The 17,405-nt window shown below is 45.7% G+C and overlaps 1 protein-coding gene across 1 annotated transcript in view; it reads left to right on the plus strand.

Annotated features, from left to right (window-relative positions):
* Nucleotides 1–13,508: 13,508 nt before the first annotated feature.
* The window catches only part of DHX36 (DEAH-box helicase 36), a 42,021-nt gene continuing 38,124 nt past the window's right edge, over nt 13,509–17,405 (plus strand). The window contains exon 1 of the mRNA XM_058550625.1: nt 13,509–13,758. Coding sequence (XP_058406608.1) covers nt 13,549–13,758 — 210 coding nt within the window. The 5' untranslated portion in view covers nt 13,509–13,548. The remainder of the gene's footprint in view (nt 13,759–17,405) is intronic.

Genomic DNA, 17,405 nt, shown 5'->3' on the forward strand with positions numbered 1-17,405 from the left:
CTGACGTGGGGCTTAGCACAAGTGACTCCACTTTGGCCTGTTGTTTAACATTTCCCCCTTTTGACCAAACTCTCAGCCTAACTGAGAGATGTGATCAAAATTTAAGGCGTTAATGCCACTCTCAGCCACTTCTCTGTAGTTCTCACAGCTTTTGTTGATCCTGTGGGTGTTTTTTTGTTGTTTTTTTACTGAATCTCTGTGGTATTATTCACAGGTTATGACTTCTGGCTCGCAATTTTCAAGGTGGTCATTTTCTTCATTTCTTTTCCAATGTTCCAGTCTTAGGGAGATAATTTGGTTGGTGGTTAGCAGCTGTGAACACACATTTAAGGCTTTTGAGAGAATATGGCATTCCAGGGAAGTTATGATAATTATAAGCAGGATATTTCCCAACAACTGGAGTGCACTTTGGAGCCATGGTCCCCAAGACCCAAATCAATCAAAATCAAATAAGTGAAAGAAAGACCCCATTGAAGGAGTCACCTTTTTAAGCAAAGTGGCTTGCTCAGTGATCTTACATAACTGAGTTTCAACTTCCCCTGAAGTATTGATCTAGGTTCAGCAGGCGGGGCTGGCCACAGCACAGATATCTCCTTGCTCAGTTAAAAGATAACCAAGGACAATACTATTGTCATAAACACATTTGGCCAGTCTAAGGATTTTTGCCAGGCAGCCATTGCTTTAGCAGTGGATTCTGCAATGCTTCCAAGAGTTAAGGAGAAGTTCCTGATCATAGCATCATTTACACTTACTCTTAACCAAGGAAGTAGAGGTCTGTCAAAGGGAGCCAATTCTGAATTACAAATGCCTCCTGGTAGGTCTTTTTATCTCAATGATATAAATTCAGAAGAGTTGACCAGTGAAGTATCTTCAGTCTGTTTGTGAACAGGCAGGGGCATGCTTAGATGACCTAAGAGGCATTGCCCGATCATGTGCCAGCTATCTAGTTATTTATAGGCCCAAGAAGAATGATAAGCACCACAGACAAAAAATAAATCCTGTTGGGGTACAAACCACTTCCACTAAGGTGGCACTGTTGATGGATTCATTTGTAGGAATTGTTGCATTTTCCTTTTCAAGCCAGGGGCCACTTAGGTTTTTTCCTAGCCTGAAATAAAATGTTGTTCTAAATTCCAGAGGTTACCCCCCTTAGCAACGGCCTGGCAGATAAGGATGATAGTGTTATCTTTTCAGGCCAATTGCCAGAGTAAAAGAAAGAAAGAAAAGAAAGAGTTTCATGTTTAGCTAAAGTAGAAAGTCTTCAACTGGTGTGTTGGGTCAAAGCAGTCTACACTGATATCAGCTGCTTCTCTTCCTGGTCAATTTGATCTGGAGGTCCCCAGCATCTGTACAAGACCAGGTGTCAGGTGGAGCCTTCTTCAGCTGTGAGAGTGTATCCAAGGTTCAAGTCCCGAAGTTTGGATGCCATCCAGGTAGTGAGGAGGACATGGTATAGTCCCTTCCAACGAGATTCAAGGGTAGTTTTCGTTCTTAGTGATTTCAAATCAGAAAGCTGGGAGAAAACTGGAAACATTAGTTTGGAGAGTCGTAGCCAGATATTTGAGAAAACTAGAATAATTTAGGATCCAGTCCAGTTTGCACGTATACAACAAAACTTCAAAGACAATTAAACTAGAATCTAATATTTATAAAGGTGCCAACATAATTTTTCTCTCTACAATTACCCCCATTTCTTACCAAGATAATCACAGTAAAACTAATTTGTTTGCATTAAACTTGGGCTGATTCTTTACATAAGTGCAGCAAGAATAGTAATTGACCACATAAGCTCTTTTTAAGACTACTTTGTTGGAATCTTGTAAGCAGGCCAATTTTCCCAAGAAGCTTTATTGGTTCCGTAAAGTCAACCACAGTTAGACAATATTTCCAATTGTCCTGTTACAAGAAGAACAGATTCTCATTGAACTTATGCAAATAACTAACTATATTGCCATGAAAAAAATACTTAAGAATTTCCAAATTCTGGAGGGATCAGGTAAGGAGAAAAAGTAAATGCTTTATCTTTGTTTACAAAGGTATACTTTACCAAATTGCTGTAAGTCATAGGTAGCTTAAGACAAAAGGTTTCCTTAAATCTGGAACAACAAAACATTAAGGAACCAGCAATGTTTCAAATAAGAAGTCATAAAATTATAATCATCCTCCTCAATTCAGGTAGTCCGATGCAATTAATGCTTGCTCTGCTTGAATCCAGTTTTCCATTAGTTCTGGAAATTCTTACCAGTTCAGTTTTATGAACTTAAAGTTATCAGAAACCTATACTTGTCAAAATTCTTTCCATGAAGCTCCTTGAAGATGAAGTACTTTTGAAGGAACACTTTTGCAAAAGCATCTGAGTAAAATAATAACTGTCTGTAAAATGAAAAAAGACTTAAAAAGTGCCCATTGTTAAAAGATCTGATGAGAGCTCACTATAAAGGAATTTATAAGGAAATTTGATTATTTCTGTGACACACAAAACTCTAAAATAATAACTAGAATCACAAGTGATAACATTATACCAGGCTATATCAGATTTTTTCGAACTTCATACAATTTCTAGTACACTTATACCCATAAAATATAACCTAAGGTTTATCCTTATTTGACAATGCTTTTTTTTTTTTTTTTTTTTTTTGTGAGGAGATCAGCTTTGTGCTAACATCTGCCAACCCTCCTCTTTTTTTGCTGAGGAAGACTGGCCCTGGGCTAACATCCATGCCCATCTTCCTCCACTTTATATGGGACGCCGCCACAGCATGGCTTGCCAAGCAGTGCGTGGGTACACACCCGGGATCCGAACCGGCAAACCCTGGGCCGCGGCAGCCGAGCACGTGCACTTAACCGCTTGAGCCACCAGGCCGGCCCCTGACAATGCTTCTCATGTAATTTAACATACCAAATAAGCCTAACTAGTGCAACATCTCTCTTTTTATAAGAAGAAAACAAATTTGAGATGATAGTTCGAGGTCAAAAAGAATTCATTTAGAATTTGATTCTTGGGAAGTTCATTAAAAATATCAAAACGTTCTAAAAGACTTGATCAAATAGGATCATAGGTCACTGTGAAACAATACTTAGTTAACTATCCTAGTTAACTAGAGACTTCACAGGCAAATATAGGTTACATAATTCTGAGCAAAACTTAGCTCTTTCAATATTGAGAAGCCTAGTTTTACTCAAGTAGTCAAAGACCTGATAAAGACAGCACACACAGAAAATTATTTTGATAAAGCACAGAATCTTTATTTTCCAGGCAGATAAGTTAAAAGATAAAGAGAAACCTTTGTTTACAATTTCTTTTTTTTTTAATTTTATTTATTTATTTTTTTCCCCCACAGCCCCAGTAGACAGTTGTACGTCATAGCTGCACATCTTTCTAGTTGCTGTACGTGGGATGCGGTCTCAGCATGGCCAGAGAAGTGGTGCATCGGTGCGCGCCCAGGATCCAAACTCCAGCCGCCAGCAGCGGAGCGCACGCACTTAACCGCTAGGCCACGGGGCCGGCCCTGTTTACAATTTCTTATCAAAAGCAGACCAATAGTCCAAGAAAACTTTGTCCTTTTATCAGGTGAAAGAAAACTAAGGTTTAGTTTTACTTAAGTCCACTACTGATATTCAAGCTTTTCCTTTTAAAACCTTTGTAAATAATTCATTTAGATTGACCACACATAAAATTTCTGTCCCAAGAATCCTTTCTGCAAACCTTCTACAACTTTCTTTTTTACATCCAGATTTTGTCCTGTTTTCCCTCTTTCCCATTTTTGAAATAACCAGCCTCACTTTAAGACAAAATTACTTTGTTTCCCCTCAACAAAAAAAGGCATTTCCATTCCTCATATCTTCTTTTACTAAAAACACACATCCCTCTTTCCTTGAATAAATAGATGTTTCCCTTCTTGTTTCTAGTGGTTTTAGTTATACATATTAGAATTCTTAACTTTTAAAAACCTTAATTTTTAGTAAAAATAAAGAAATGAACTGTCTTTCATATTAACATTCTGTGGTTTGGCAAACTTATAAATACTTTCTACAATTTCTACAAACTTGCTTTCTCATAGCAAATTTTCAATATGGCACAGGATATGTTCACTAACAGACAAATATTTTAAATTTCTCAGTAACAAGAAGTCAAAAGTAAATAAACCTATGTTCAGTTATTAATGTTTAAAAAGTTCTGCTAAAAACTTTTTATCCTACTCACATCTGTTCAACTTACTTGTTCTCAACAATTATGTTTAGATTACCCGCAAAACTTCATGAGAAATATCTTTAGTCAAAGTCAGCCATCATCCCAAGCTATCTTTCTTGCTGACAAATTTTGCAGAACTTATTTGATTAGTAAACTCCGGTGGAATAAAGGTTTTATATTTAATGCTGATAACTCTAAAGACATGCCTTAATCTAGCTTTTATTTACTCAAGATAATTCTAGATCACGTGAACTTGAAAAACACTTGGCTTAGTTTTTGTATTTCTGAGAATTTTATTTGTATAAGCACTTGATTTTCTTTAAGCCAATTAAGTAAAGCTCTTTTATAAATTAATTTTGGCGATACCATCCAGAGATAGAAAATATCACACATCTACAACATACATACACAGACACATATAAACAGACAGATGCAAATAGAGAGCTTATAGGGTGAAAGGGGCGATTAGGCACATGTGTAGGGTGATGGATTGTAATTAGTCTCTGGGTGGTGAACATGATGTAATCTACACAGAAATTGAAATATAAGGACATACACCTGAAATTTATATAATGTTATAAACCAGTCATCGCAATAAAAAATAAATATACAAAATAAAAATAAAATCTAAGAAAAAAATAGAGATCTTATAGCTTCTATTTTTTAAATTACTGCCATGGGATGGGTATGATAATGCAAAACTCACTAGTTTATAAAAGAAGTTAAATCTATTTCAAATGATCTTCCCTTTCATTATCCCTCTGATAAGAATTACCTCCCTGAAGTTTGTATTTTAAAGAGATGACCTAGATAAGAGTTAACATTTACATCTCAAAGCCACAGGGAAAGAATGCAAGTTCCTCCAGAGACTTTGGTTTCCTAAGGGCGTATTTACAAGCTTTCTGAGATGAACAGGGGAGGTGTGGGGATTTGTAAAAAGTATTGGTGGACTTGCAATTGTTTCTGGAGCTACACATCTGGTCCTGTAAAGATTAGATTTGTAAAACAAGGACAGCTGTTTTTAATCCCTCAAAGAATCAGGTTGCCCCCTAAATGGTATCAAAGCATTAACATACCCACCCACCTATGGTGGAATGTTTCTCTTTCCCTCTGAGTACATTGAGCTTAGGGGAGAAAGCCTAAAAAAATAACCCTATCAGGCTCTGAATATCAGCTTCCAATTTGGAGAAATTTCTGGTCATCAAGTTATTAAATCCTTTCAAACATTCTGTCAGGTTTCCACCAGGAGAAACAGTAAATATTTCTGTCAGTATTAAACAATCCCGTGGACTTAAGAGGTGTCCTCAAAGAGAGCCAAAAGAAGGAACCAACAAACTGCATATCCCAGGCAGGCAGAAAGCCAAACCAAGTTCTTAGGATGTAAAACAAGACCAGCAAGACAGCAACACGTATCCCGGGGAGAGAAGGATCAATAACCAACTGGTCTGGATTTGGAAAGGAAGGGACAATGTGAAACTTTATCTCCCTTTTTCAACTGGGCTCAGGAAGTAATCCATTTACAAAAATTTTTGAGTATCCTCCCTGGGTTTAGGAAATCTTTTACAGCCCTTCGTTCAGCCTTTGACCAAGGAGTGAAAGATACCTGAAGGGGATCACCTGTAGCCTCGAGTGTTCTTATCTTAGAAGGTAACTGTTTCATATCCTCTTCAGAGTGGAAAGGCAATTCAGAAAGAGGATTATTAAAATGAGTACTCAAATAAAGGAGGGGAGAGGGGAACAGCAGGAGTTCTATCAGTCTTCCAGTCTTTTGTTTTAGGTATCCCATATCTTTACTTTTTCATTAGCCTTTTGTAGTGAATCTTTCAATGAAACTCTTTTGGAATTTTGAAACCTTTTGGTGGCTTCTGCATACCAGTCAAAATAGGTATCCCATTGTTTGTTTAATTTGGGAACCATTGCTTTCAAGTGCACTTATTAAATGATCTTATCTATTTGGAATGTTCCTCGTAACAGCCACTGTAATTCTAGGTTGTTTTTAGTAAGATTTTGCCATTTTTGTACATATCTGCAGTTTCCAGGATCATAGTTCTTAAATATAAACAGTTGTGCCGGAAGGTGGCACACAACTCTTTTAGGGTTTAAAGATTCTATTTCATTTAGCTAAGACTTTCAGCCTCTCGGAACCAAACTAATACCTAAAATGAGTGTGCTGTGGGGTTGGAAATCATGTGATGTTTTACAGTATACTTCGTTGCATGGACATTTTCTTGAAGTTCGTGGGTGACCTAGTGTCAATCTAACCCATCCCATGACCAACTTATCCTACCATGGGAGTCTGAGTTAGGTAACAAGCACTCTAACGGCTTTTAAATGCTCGACCTGTGCCCACAGATTTTTTCGGCTTTTTGCAATCTAGGAAATGACTCCAAACAAACGGAGAAGTGCAGGCTCAACTGCCAGCAGTTCCCAGGGAGGAATCTGAGGACAGAATCAAGGGCTGGCTGGGGTTTAGAATTTACTGTGAACTGGCCAATACAAGGCAGTGTGCACCACCAATTCCCCGAGGAACCTGTGACTGGGCAAAGGGCTGAACCAGCAGCGCCCCAAAACAGGGACTGCAGACTGGGGGCTCCACATAGATGGGGAAGTGCACACCACCACTGACAGTTCCCAAGTGGACCTTCGGACAGAATTAAGGGTTGGGGTTTTCCATTCAAAAACCTGGGAACTGCGAACTGAAAAGCCAATTAGATTGGGAGCTTGACATAAAGAGAGCGGAGCTCAGAACCAGGAGGAACCTACCCACAGCCCTCAGAAACAGCAAGACAGACAGAGATCTCAAAGGGTTCATGGTTACCATGCCTGTGTTTCTTGGGGTCCCTGAATAGCGTCAGAAGTTCACTTTGCATTCCATCACTGCCACCAAAAGTGTTAAAAAACAAAAATTCAACTGAGTAAATTTGAAGATCTAATTGGCTTTATTAAATAATTCATGAATCGGGCAGCATCTCATGTAGCAAACAGAAGGGTGATCTGAGGAGTTGTACAAAAGGGAAGGTTTTTATAGGCAGAACAGGCAGAATGAGGAAGTTATGAAAACAAAGAGTGGATTGTTTCAGGCAAGGTCACCTTCTCCTAGAGGCCAGAATGGCAGGGGTTTTATCAGGCAGATGACCTCACTAGTGTTGATCAGGAAATTCCCGGACTGATTGGTTTAAAATTCCACTCCTGGGAGAGACTAGAAATACAGTGAAGTCTTGGGTTTGCTGACATGGGGCTTAGCACAAGTGACTTCACTTTGGGACTGTTTCTTTTTAAAAGGAAACATTAAAATCAGCCAAGAGAAGTACACACAGCAGAGTCCAGGAAAAGTCTCAATATGGAGCTTCTGTTGCCCTCTCCCCATGGAGTCATGGACAGCATTACTTCCCTGGCATCAGTGTGTGACAGCACACGTGGAGTACTGCCAACATGGAAAGCTCATCTGAATCTTGGTGTCCAGGGTCTTTACTGGGACTCTATCACGGTAGGAGGGGTGAGCATGGTTGATGGCTCACATGACTGATCTCAATTTCCAGCTCGTCAGGAGGTCATGCTAATATAGAGTGACCCAAAGCCCCCACCCTAAATCACATTGTCACTATCTGGCTGGTCCAAGGCCCCCAGATAAAGTCACTCCTATCAGGTATGACATTCCAAGGGCTTAGACATGACCTCCCCAGAAGGGCAAAGGCCAGACCTCTTTGGATAACGCTGAGTTCTTTACAATATATTTACTATATACTGCATATACATGTGTATATGTATATCAGGTAACGCTAAGTGTATTAACAGAAACGCATGAGAGGTAATAAAAATGCTAAGAAGAAAAATTAGAATAAAGGAACAATGATGGAAAGAGAGCTTTTTCAAATACTTTAGTCAGGCAAGGCTTCACTGATCAGACTCAAATTAAGTCAAGAAACATGCTGTGTGATTATCTAGGGAAACCACAGTCCCAGCAAAGGGAAGAGAAGTTTTCAGAAGTGGGAGTGTGCCCTTTGCACGCCATGAAACCATCAAGGAGGTCAGTGTGAACGCAGATGAGTGAGAAAGACAAACAGATAAGGGAAGACAGGTCACTAGTGCCTTGCAGACCAGGAAGGGGACTTGGAATTTTACTGTAAGTGAGGTGGGAAGAGATTGGAAAATGCTGAGCAAAGGAGTGACACGTCTGATTTCAAAATCACTGTCTGTCGTCAGGGGAAAAGACTATACAGGCACAAAGACGATTACAGAAAGAACAGGTAGGAGGCTGTTTTAAAAGTCTGGGTTGGAGATGATGTTGGCTAGGATTAGGGTGGTAGCAGAGGAGACAGTGGCAGTATTGTATTCTGACCCAATAAATAAGGATTTCCTTGGTAATTTTAAATAAATTACACATTTCTTAACTGTCCACCTATGGAGCCTGTAACTTGAGAAAAAATTACCTGTAGCATCTACTTTCTGTTAATACTCTGGAATATCACAATGTTTCTAAAGTCTTCCATGTACTGCAGAGGCTAGAAATCTGAAAACTATACTTCCCACTCTCTCTTGCCAGCAAGGTTCAGGTTTAGCATCTGCCCATGAGATGTGCAAGGCACAGCTGAAAAGAAGCATTATGCTCATCTGTATTGAGCTGGCAGAAGGATAAAGGGCATGGAGGATCCCGCACCTGTGTTCTTAGCGGGCCTGGCGTGGAAGAACAGCACCTCAGTCACTGCAGCCTCCACTACACTGGACGCATCTCAGTACACAGCCAACTGAACTGCAGAGGCGGCTAAGAAACACATCTATCTGTGTGCACAGGAAGAAGAAATTCAGATTTGGTGAACAGCTAGCGATCCAGTCTCTGCCACATGCTATGATCCCACTAGACAATCATACACCATACCATAACAGAACGGGAATAGTGGCCCCTCCCTGGTGTCATAAGATGCTGAGACAGAGGTGCTGTGTACAATAAGCCAATGGTGGTACATGTTCCCAACGGTGGTACATGTTCCCAAGTTTGAGTTACTTGATCTTGACTCTAAATTCGGGACATCAACACCCTAGTACAGACCAAACTGCCCCAAACCTAGGTCAATGTGTTTATATGATCTCTTCTCCAGATTAAGATACAAAGAAAATCATATTTGTATGTCTTCCCTTTAGTCTTGAGATCTCAACCTTAAAATGCATAAAGAACACACATACACAAACATTCACATATACAAAAACACATATTCTTCTTAATAGCAGCAATTTGCTGACACTGGGCAATCAAAATCCAAATATAAAACCACCATGGATGATGATCTTTTGCAACACTCTGCAGAACAATTTAGATTCCTGGAGCCACATTGTCCTGAAACACTTTATTACAAAGGAGCGTCTTTCTACTTTACATATGCATAGTCCCACTCAGTAATTTTCCAGGAAAAAGAAAAAAAAAATGCCTCAGAGGTAAATTTTAGTCTCCACCACTTAGCAGAAATACAACTCCCAGAAACTTTAAAATGTCAGGGTCAAAACATTAGGGTTTAGAGAAATCCAGTCACCCTATATAGTGTAGACACATATCTACATGCTAACAGAAGCCTTGAGACCTATTTTCATTATCTTTTTTTAATTTAGAAAAAATGTAGAGATTAAAATTAAAAAATTTTTTCTTAGTATTCATTCATATTTTTTCTTAAGTTCCAAGATTGTGTACTTAAATGGAGTAGAAAAAAATCCACTACTTTAATGAGACTATAGTTTTCAAGGGAAAGTATGTTACGGAAGTCACTCAAGGTCTTTAACACGGATCCTGGAATCCTTTGACCTCACTAACAATTTTTTTTTTCCTTTTCATGAGAAACAGATGGAATTATCAGATAGTGGCAACTGTTCATAGTTAGGATAACACGACGTCTGGTTTGTTAACTAAAGTTCTGTTTTAACTAAATCTGACTATAAGAGCTTCAGTCAACAAGAGTCATCCTCTACAAATTCATTTTCAGTGTAACTAAAACTTCCCAATTTGAGTTCCAAATTTTGTGACAAGAAACTCTACTGAGTTATTTAATAAGTTCTTCCATATTCTTCCTGATATAAGAGAAAAACATTTCCTCCATTTTCCCTCCTTTCCCACCCCCACACAGCCAGATCTTTCAATTCTACAGACCTCTAGGATTACTTTTATCAGCACACCCCCACTCCCCACCCCAAGAGGCAGTACGTCAATTAAGGGTTCCATTTTCCAAGGGCAACACTAAAAAAAAACTCCTCACCCAGGTCTTCATGAATATCAGACCCATGAAAAATTATGCAAGTTGTTTCACAGGGTGAGGGTAAAGAAGACGGAGAACAGGGATTCCCTGAGACTGGGAAAACAGTGGTAGTTTCCAGTGTGTGGCCTTGTGTGGCTCGCCCTTGCTGCATCCAGAGGCGGCTGGACTGGGAGGTGGTGCCTGTAGGTCTGCGAGCAGCAGTCCTGGGTTCTGTGGCCCAGCCACCATCAGTGCAGAGGACATTCGAGGGAGCCATCTTTCAGCCCGCCCAGAGCACAGCACAGGCGGAGCACCGGTGACAGTCACAACGAGCCAGCACTCCCTTTGCTTCCTGGCACTAGGTAACCTAAGAATCCTTGAGGGTCCAATCAAGGCAGGAAAAAAGTCCAAGTCACAACTGACGCTTTTCTTCCCATTAACGTCCTTCTCGTCTTTCCTACTAAATCTCCCCTTCGTGCAGGTTTCTACTACATGGACATTTACTCTGAAGTGTCTGCCTAAAGCAACAGCCTCAAGCAATAATGTACTACTTCCTGCTGAACATGTCAGCAAGAATTAGTCACTTAAACTCGTAACTAAGATTCTATTCAGGATCGACAAACCTGAGGTGAAGAGAAATAACACAACTTATCAGAAAATAGAACACCCCTCTCTCGGCTATTGAGAGGACTGTGTGAAATACGCAACGTCCTTACTCTCCTGCTGCTGCCACAATGAATGACTGCACACTCAGTCTTCACTGGCACAAGTTCACCACCTTCTGTTACCTCTGTCGCAGGGAAGCTGCGACAGAGTTCCTGCCTGGAGCTGGGGGGGGGGGCTCCGCTTCCTCTTTCAGTCTCAGAGGCTGCTGCACTCCGTAGCTGTGGCCCCTTCCTCCACCTTCAGAGCCAGCGACAGCCGAGGCCTCCCATGGCGTCACCGTGAACTCTCTGCGCCTCCCTCTGCCACTCTGAAGGACCCGTCATTACAGCAGCTCACCCAGGTAATCCAGGACATCTCCGCTCCACGACCAGCTGACCAGCAACCTTCACTTCCCTGGCACTGGAACACAGCATCCTCTCAGGCTCCGGGTATCAGCATGCGGGCATCTCTGGGGTCACTGCTCTGCTGACCACAAACATGCACCAGCCAGTCACGACCCAGCGGGTACTAAGTGACAGATAAATGCCCGTCCTCTTCCCCTACGCCCTGACGTGGTCTGCTGGGGCGCCGTAACTAACGCCGCAGGTGCAGGCCGGGTGGCTTCCACAACAGAACTCATTTCTCAGCTCTGCTGGCGGGGCAGTGCAAGCTCAGGGCGCCCGCGCTGCAGCTCCTGGTGGGAGCCCCGTCCTGGCTCATAGACCGCCTGTCTGTCCTCACACGGCCTTTCTTCTGAGGAGAGCCAGCGCGCTCTCGGGGTCTTTCTTACCAGGACACCAATCCGACCAGATCAGGGCCCCACTTGACGACCAACTTGCCTACCTTCTCAGAGGCCCACCTCCAACCCAGCACCCTGGGGGCCAGGGCTTCAGCGCAGGAACTGTGGGGGACACGTCCAGGCCACAGCACTGGCTCACTAACGACCCACACTGCCTCCACACACCCACCGTCTCACCTACCGAACAGGTCACACACTTGTCCCACCAGTGTGCCCAATGGGCACGTCTAATGGGACACGGGTACCAACGGGCACAACGAATGGGCGCATTTACCGCAATGCTCATTCCGATGGTCTTAATACTCGCCTCCAACTCCACAAAGGTGTAACGTCTGCCCTTTCTGTGCTGCTAACTCGTCCGAGCGGCCGCTCTCTCGTGTCTCCTAAGCTCCCAGTATCAACTCACTCCCCACGCACTAACTAGACACCCCGCCAACCCTCCCCACCACAACCCCCTCAGCCCACGCCCCTCGACTCCGGGGGCGCTACCTGCTCACTGACCCCCTCCTCTCTCCACGTCCCACCTCACAGCCGCAGCTCCCACTCTCCGACCCCAGGCCCCCCCACGCCCCGTGTGGCCTCCCCACCTCACCGCCCGTTCACCCGCCTGTCTACACCCGCTTCCGCCTCCTGCACCGCTCTGTCCTCGAAGCAGCCACGGCCCCCCGGCCCCCCGAGTAACCGCCGTCCTCTACGGGCGTGTCGGGTCCTGGCCGGCCAGGCCCCGTCCCGCCTCGGTCTCGGGGAGTCCCCTCACTCTCCGCACCCTCTGCCCCTCCTCCCGATGACCTCTGCCCTCCCCGAGCTCACTGCCGACCCCGCCGTCCCTCAGGACGCCCTCAGCCCACCCAGGTAACCTGTCTGGGGGGAGAGGCTCCCCGACCCTCCCGGGCTCGCTCTCGGGGCTGCAGGGCAGACGACGCACGGGCCTCGTGCGTGGGTCTCAGGGAAACCCACGGGGGGGCGCGGAGCCGCTGCCCGCGGCGGCGGGAGGAGACTCGGCCACCAGCGGCGCCCGCGGGGACGCGGTCCCGGTCTGCAGGGCCGGCCCACCCCGCGGCTCCGCGCGGGGGCACTGGGCACAGCCGCGTCCTCGGGGCTCCGCTCGGAACCCCGCCACAGAGGGCGCCGGGCCCGTGCGCCCCTCTCCGCCGCCCCTCCTCGGGACGGGTCGCAGGGAGCCGCGCCCGCGTCCTGGTCACCGTCCCGCCGGGCGTCCCGGCGCCTCCACGGCCGAGCGGGAGGGCGGCGCCGGTCCGCCTCCCTCACACTCCGCGGCGCCGCGCCGCGCACGGGGAGCGGCGGCCACTCTCGCGGCGGCGCCGCCACAGAAGTCGCGTCTCCGGGACGCACGCGCTCCGCCGAGCCGGCCGGCAGCGAGCTCGATTTCACCACAAAAGCCCGACGGAAGCCCACCCACTTCCTCACACGCCGGGCGCGGGCCAGGCCCACCCGGCGCGGACGCACGACGCACGCACGGCGGCGGCCCGCGCGGCGCGTCACACAGCCTCGCGCGGGCCGCCCTTCGACCCCGCGGCCGGCGCCGTGACGTCACCGGAAGCGCCGACCAGGGGCGCTCAACGGCCCGCCTCGCGCCGGCGCCGGAAGCGAGGCGGAAGCGGCCTGCACCCGCTTCCGGGCCGGTCGCCATTTCCAGCGGCGGCCGGGGCTCGCGGGCTGGGTCCGCCGGGACGATGAGCTACGACTGCCCCCAGGGCTGGGGCCGCGATGGCGGGCCCCGCAGCTCCGGCGGCGGCCGCGGGGGGAGCCGAGGCCCCGGCGGCGGCGGCGGCGGCGGCCGGGGCGGGCGAGGCCGACACCCCGGGCACCTGAAGGGCCGCGAGATCGGGTTGTGGTACGCGCGGAAGCAGGGCCAGAAGAACCGGGACGCCGAGAGGCAGGAGGTGACGGCGGTTGGCCGGGCGGGCGGCCCCCTCCCCGCGGCCGCGGGGCGGAGGTCTGTGCGGGACGGCGGCTGTCGGGGCTCGCCCGCGGTGCGCCGAGCGGGGCCGCCGCCTCGTGCGGAAGGGCAGTCCTGCTCTCGCCCTCACTGTTGAAACAGCCAGACCGGGGTTTCTGCTTGACGTCGGGCTGGGGTTTTTGCTGTTGGCAGCCGCTCCCTGAGAAGGCAGCGGGGCCCCGGGGGTGGGAGGACTGTGGAGAGGGTGCGTCTTAGGCTCTTCTCCCGGGGCTGGACGCTGTCCGCCTGGCTGGCGTCTCGGGGATGTGCAGTAAAAGGAACGTGCAGGCTCCCGAGTGGCCTGTCCTAGTGAGAAGTCGTGGTTAACAGAAGCCCTCCTCATGCAGGCCTTGGGCCGTGTTCCTGGAGACTGCTGCCCAAGCGCCCTTCGTGCCGCATGGAGTGTAACCGCCGCTCGGGCTTCTGTGTTGAAGTCGTTCTTTCTTTTAGTCCTGTCATTTTCATTGAAGTGTTTTTGGGCATTATCTGTCTATCTTAGCAACTCTTTAAAAAGAAAGCGTATTTCTATGATAGCCCAAAATTCATCTGTTCGGTGAGCAGGCTGGTTCTTGACAAAGTCCAGGGAAGCGGCGGTAAGACGTCGTGAGGCTGGAAGAATCGTCGAGCGCTTACTGTAGAGGGACCTGCCCAGTACCTTCTATGCACTCTCAGTCACGTCTTGTTTACCCGCGTGTCGCGCGAGGTTTGATGCATGTTGCTACGGGGATCTAAGGAAATAATGACGTTCAAGGAGCTTACAGACTAATTGGGAAAAGATGAAAAGATAATTCAGAACTTGTTCGTTATTTTGAGTTGAAGCCGGTTGTGTGATGGGTTATCGTGAATGGATGTCTTGATTTCCGCCCCTCCCCAAACCCTCTCCATTTTAGTAAATGTCACTACCATTTATCCACTTGCCCAGGGCAAAATGGGTTTATCTTTGATTCTCCTCTTTCATTTCAGCAAATCTGTCTGCTCTGCCTCCCTAATACATCCAAAATCCAACCCTTCCTCCCTACAGCAGTTACCGTAGACGCGGCCGCTGCCTTGTTTCTGTTTGTCCACTGTAACTGGTCTTCTAGCTTCCCCTCCTACTCCCCATGGGTCTGTCCTTTGTGGAGCCACTCTGGTGGTCTTTGAAACAAAAAAAATTAGATCATCTCATTCTCTAGCTCTCAACTTGAGACTGGAAGCCAGGTCACTTCTCAGTCGAATGCATTTGAGTTGCATCCTAGCCTGTTTTCCAGGAATATGGTTATCCAGCTTCAATGACCTTTCTGAGCCATGTCCTCAGTCTGCTGTAATTATAGCTTTTGTAAACAAACTTTTATTTTTGCTTTTTGTTACAGTTCTCGTACTGTTCTACTCTAAAATGTGTCTTTCTATCTTCTCTACCTAAATATGAGTGTTTTTCAATAATTGGCCCACCCTCCCTTTCTTTTACCACCTTCAGCTGTATGTGATCGCTTCCCACTCAGAATTCCCATAGCTTTTACTTTGTAAGTAATCCCTGTGTTTACAAAGTGAATGCATTCTATGATGCACTTTTTCTTTCAATAGATATTTACTAAGGGTCTAATATATTTGAGGACGGTATCTTAGGCACTACCTTACAGAGACTGTGGTGTGTTAGGGGCTGTGGAATACAGTGTTAAACATTACAAAGGAGAATGTGGGCTATCCTCTTAACTCAAACGAGGACAATTCTCGATTTTTCAGAGGAAATAACCCTTAAGCTGAAATTTGAAAGATGGCAAAGTGTGTCTGGTTTTGAGATTTGGGGACTTGGAAAGGGATTTTCAGGCAGAGGCAGCAGCGTGTGCCACAAGCTAGAGGTGAAAAAGACCATGTTCAGGGAACTGAAGGAGCAAGAGCACGGCTGTGGAGTGTGGTGAGAAGAGGGCAGGTCAGTGGCTCTCACACTTGTGGGCCACTTCCCACAAAAAGGAATATATTTTAATTTGCAGCCCAGTAGATGCATGTGTGTAGCTGAACAAGTTTTGTAAAATGATAATTACCTGTACTTTACTGTGGGTTGTTGTTGTTGTTTGTACCTTTCTGCTCTCTTTTGTATTAATATTGGTCATAATCCGTTAATGTAATTTTACACACAGCAATTTGAAAAGCCCTGGGCTAGGAAAGTAAGCAGGGCCTTGAAATTCATTGACTTTTCCCTAAGAACTCCTGCAAGCCATACAGCATTTGAAGCAAAAAATTAAATGACTGGATTTGTGTTTAAATTTACTCTGTAGGGAATGGATTGAAAAGAGGCAATCCTGAGACAGGGAGACCAGTGAAGGAGCCCTTGCAGTAATTAAGATGAGGAATGATGGCTTGAATTAGGACATTGGCAGTGGAGATGGAGGGAAGTGGACAGATTAAAGTGATTGAGGAGATAGACTCAAAATGGTTTTATCTGGTGGGAAGGGGAAAGCAAGTGTTAATGAATGACACTTTTATGACTATATGTGGAACAGCCTTGATGGAGGAAGGGGATGGACTCAGCTTAAGGACACTGTGAGTTTGATATTGTTATAAGGCATAGAAGAGGGGATTTCTAGGAGGTAGAAGTCCATGTGGATCTGATGCCTAGAGAAATCTAGGCTGCAGGTGAACTTGTGACAGTTTGTGGGCCTGTGGACAGTAGTTGGAGTGTGGAAGTGAGCAGTGAGAGGAGGAGTGGGTACAGGCCTCAATTCCACAGACATGGCTTCTCAAACTTGAATGTGATAGGAATCACCTGGCATCCTGTTAAAATGTAGGACTGGGGTGGGGCTAGAGATTCTGCTTTCCTAACAGGCTCCCAGATGATGCCAGTGCTGTTGGTCTGCAGGTCACTCAGGCTGTACGGTGAGGAACAAGAAAATGTAAAGGATGGGCCCAGGAAGAGAAGCTTGCAAAAGAATCTAGGAAGGAGCAGCCAGAGAAGAGAAAATTAAGGAGATGGGTGTTGTTTTGGAATCCAGGAGTAGTGTTTAAGGGAGAAAAGAGTATATAAAAAAGGGAAAGTATCAATAGTGGCAAACTGCACGGATGTCAAGGGAAGAGCCCAGAATGTCTCTTGGATTTAGCTATCAGTATCCTTGATGAGACCCCTTTCTGTGGAGTGGTGAAGGTAAAAACCAGATTGCAGTGGGGTGGCTGGTGAAGGAGAGGTGAAGAAATAGAGCACTTCCAAGCAGCTTTACTGTGAAGAGGAGGAAGAAAAACAGGGCAGTGGCTGATAGGTGTGGGAGAATTCCAGAGAGGATTTTTGGAGTTTTGTTGTTGTTGTTTTAAAAGTGAAGAGATTTGACTATGTTCATGCTCATGTACTGATGGTAAGGAGCCAGTGGAGAGGAAAAGTTATCAGAGTAGACTAAATTATGCTGTGGTAGTAAAGAGCTTATAACAACATTGGTTTTTCCAGCTGGTTTTGATGGCAGCAAGGAGGGAATATAGGAAATTGTCCCTGATTCTTAGAAAATCCCATTCACATTTCTCTGACCAGTAGGTCACGTGGTCATGCTTAACTTGAGGGTGGGAAAATGCAGTTCTACCATTTATCTGGAAAGAAGCAAACCAGAATATTGATCCACAGCCTAACGACTA

Source organism: Diceros bicornis, chromosome 2 (assembly GCF_020826845.1).
Source record: "Diceros bicornis minor isolate mBicDic1 chromosome 2, mDicBic1.mat.cur, whole genome shotgun sequence".
NCBI classification, from domain to species: domain Eukaryota; kingdom Metazoa; phylum Chordata; class Mammalia; order Perissodactyla; family Rhinocerotidae; genus Diceros; species Diceros bicornis.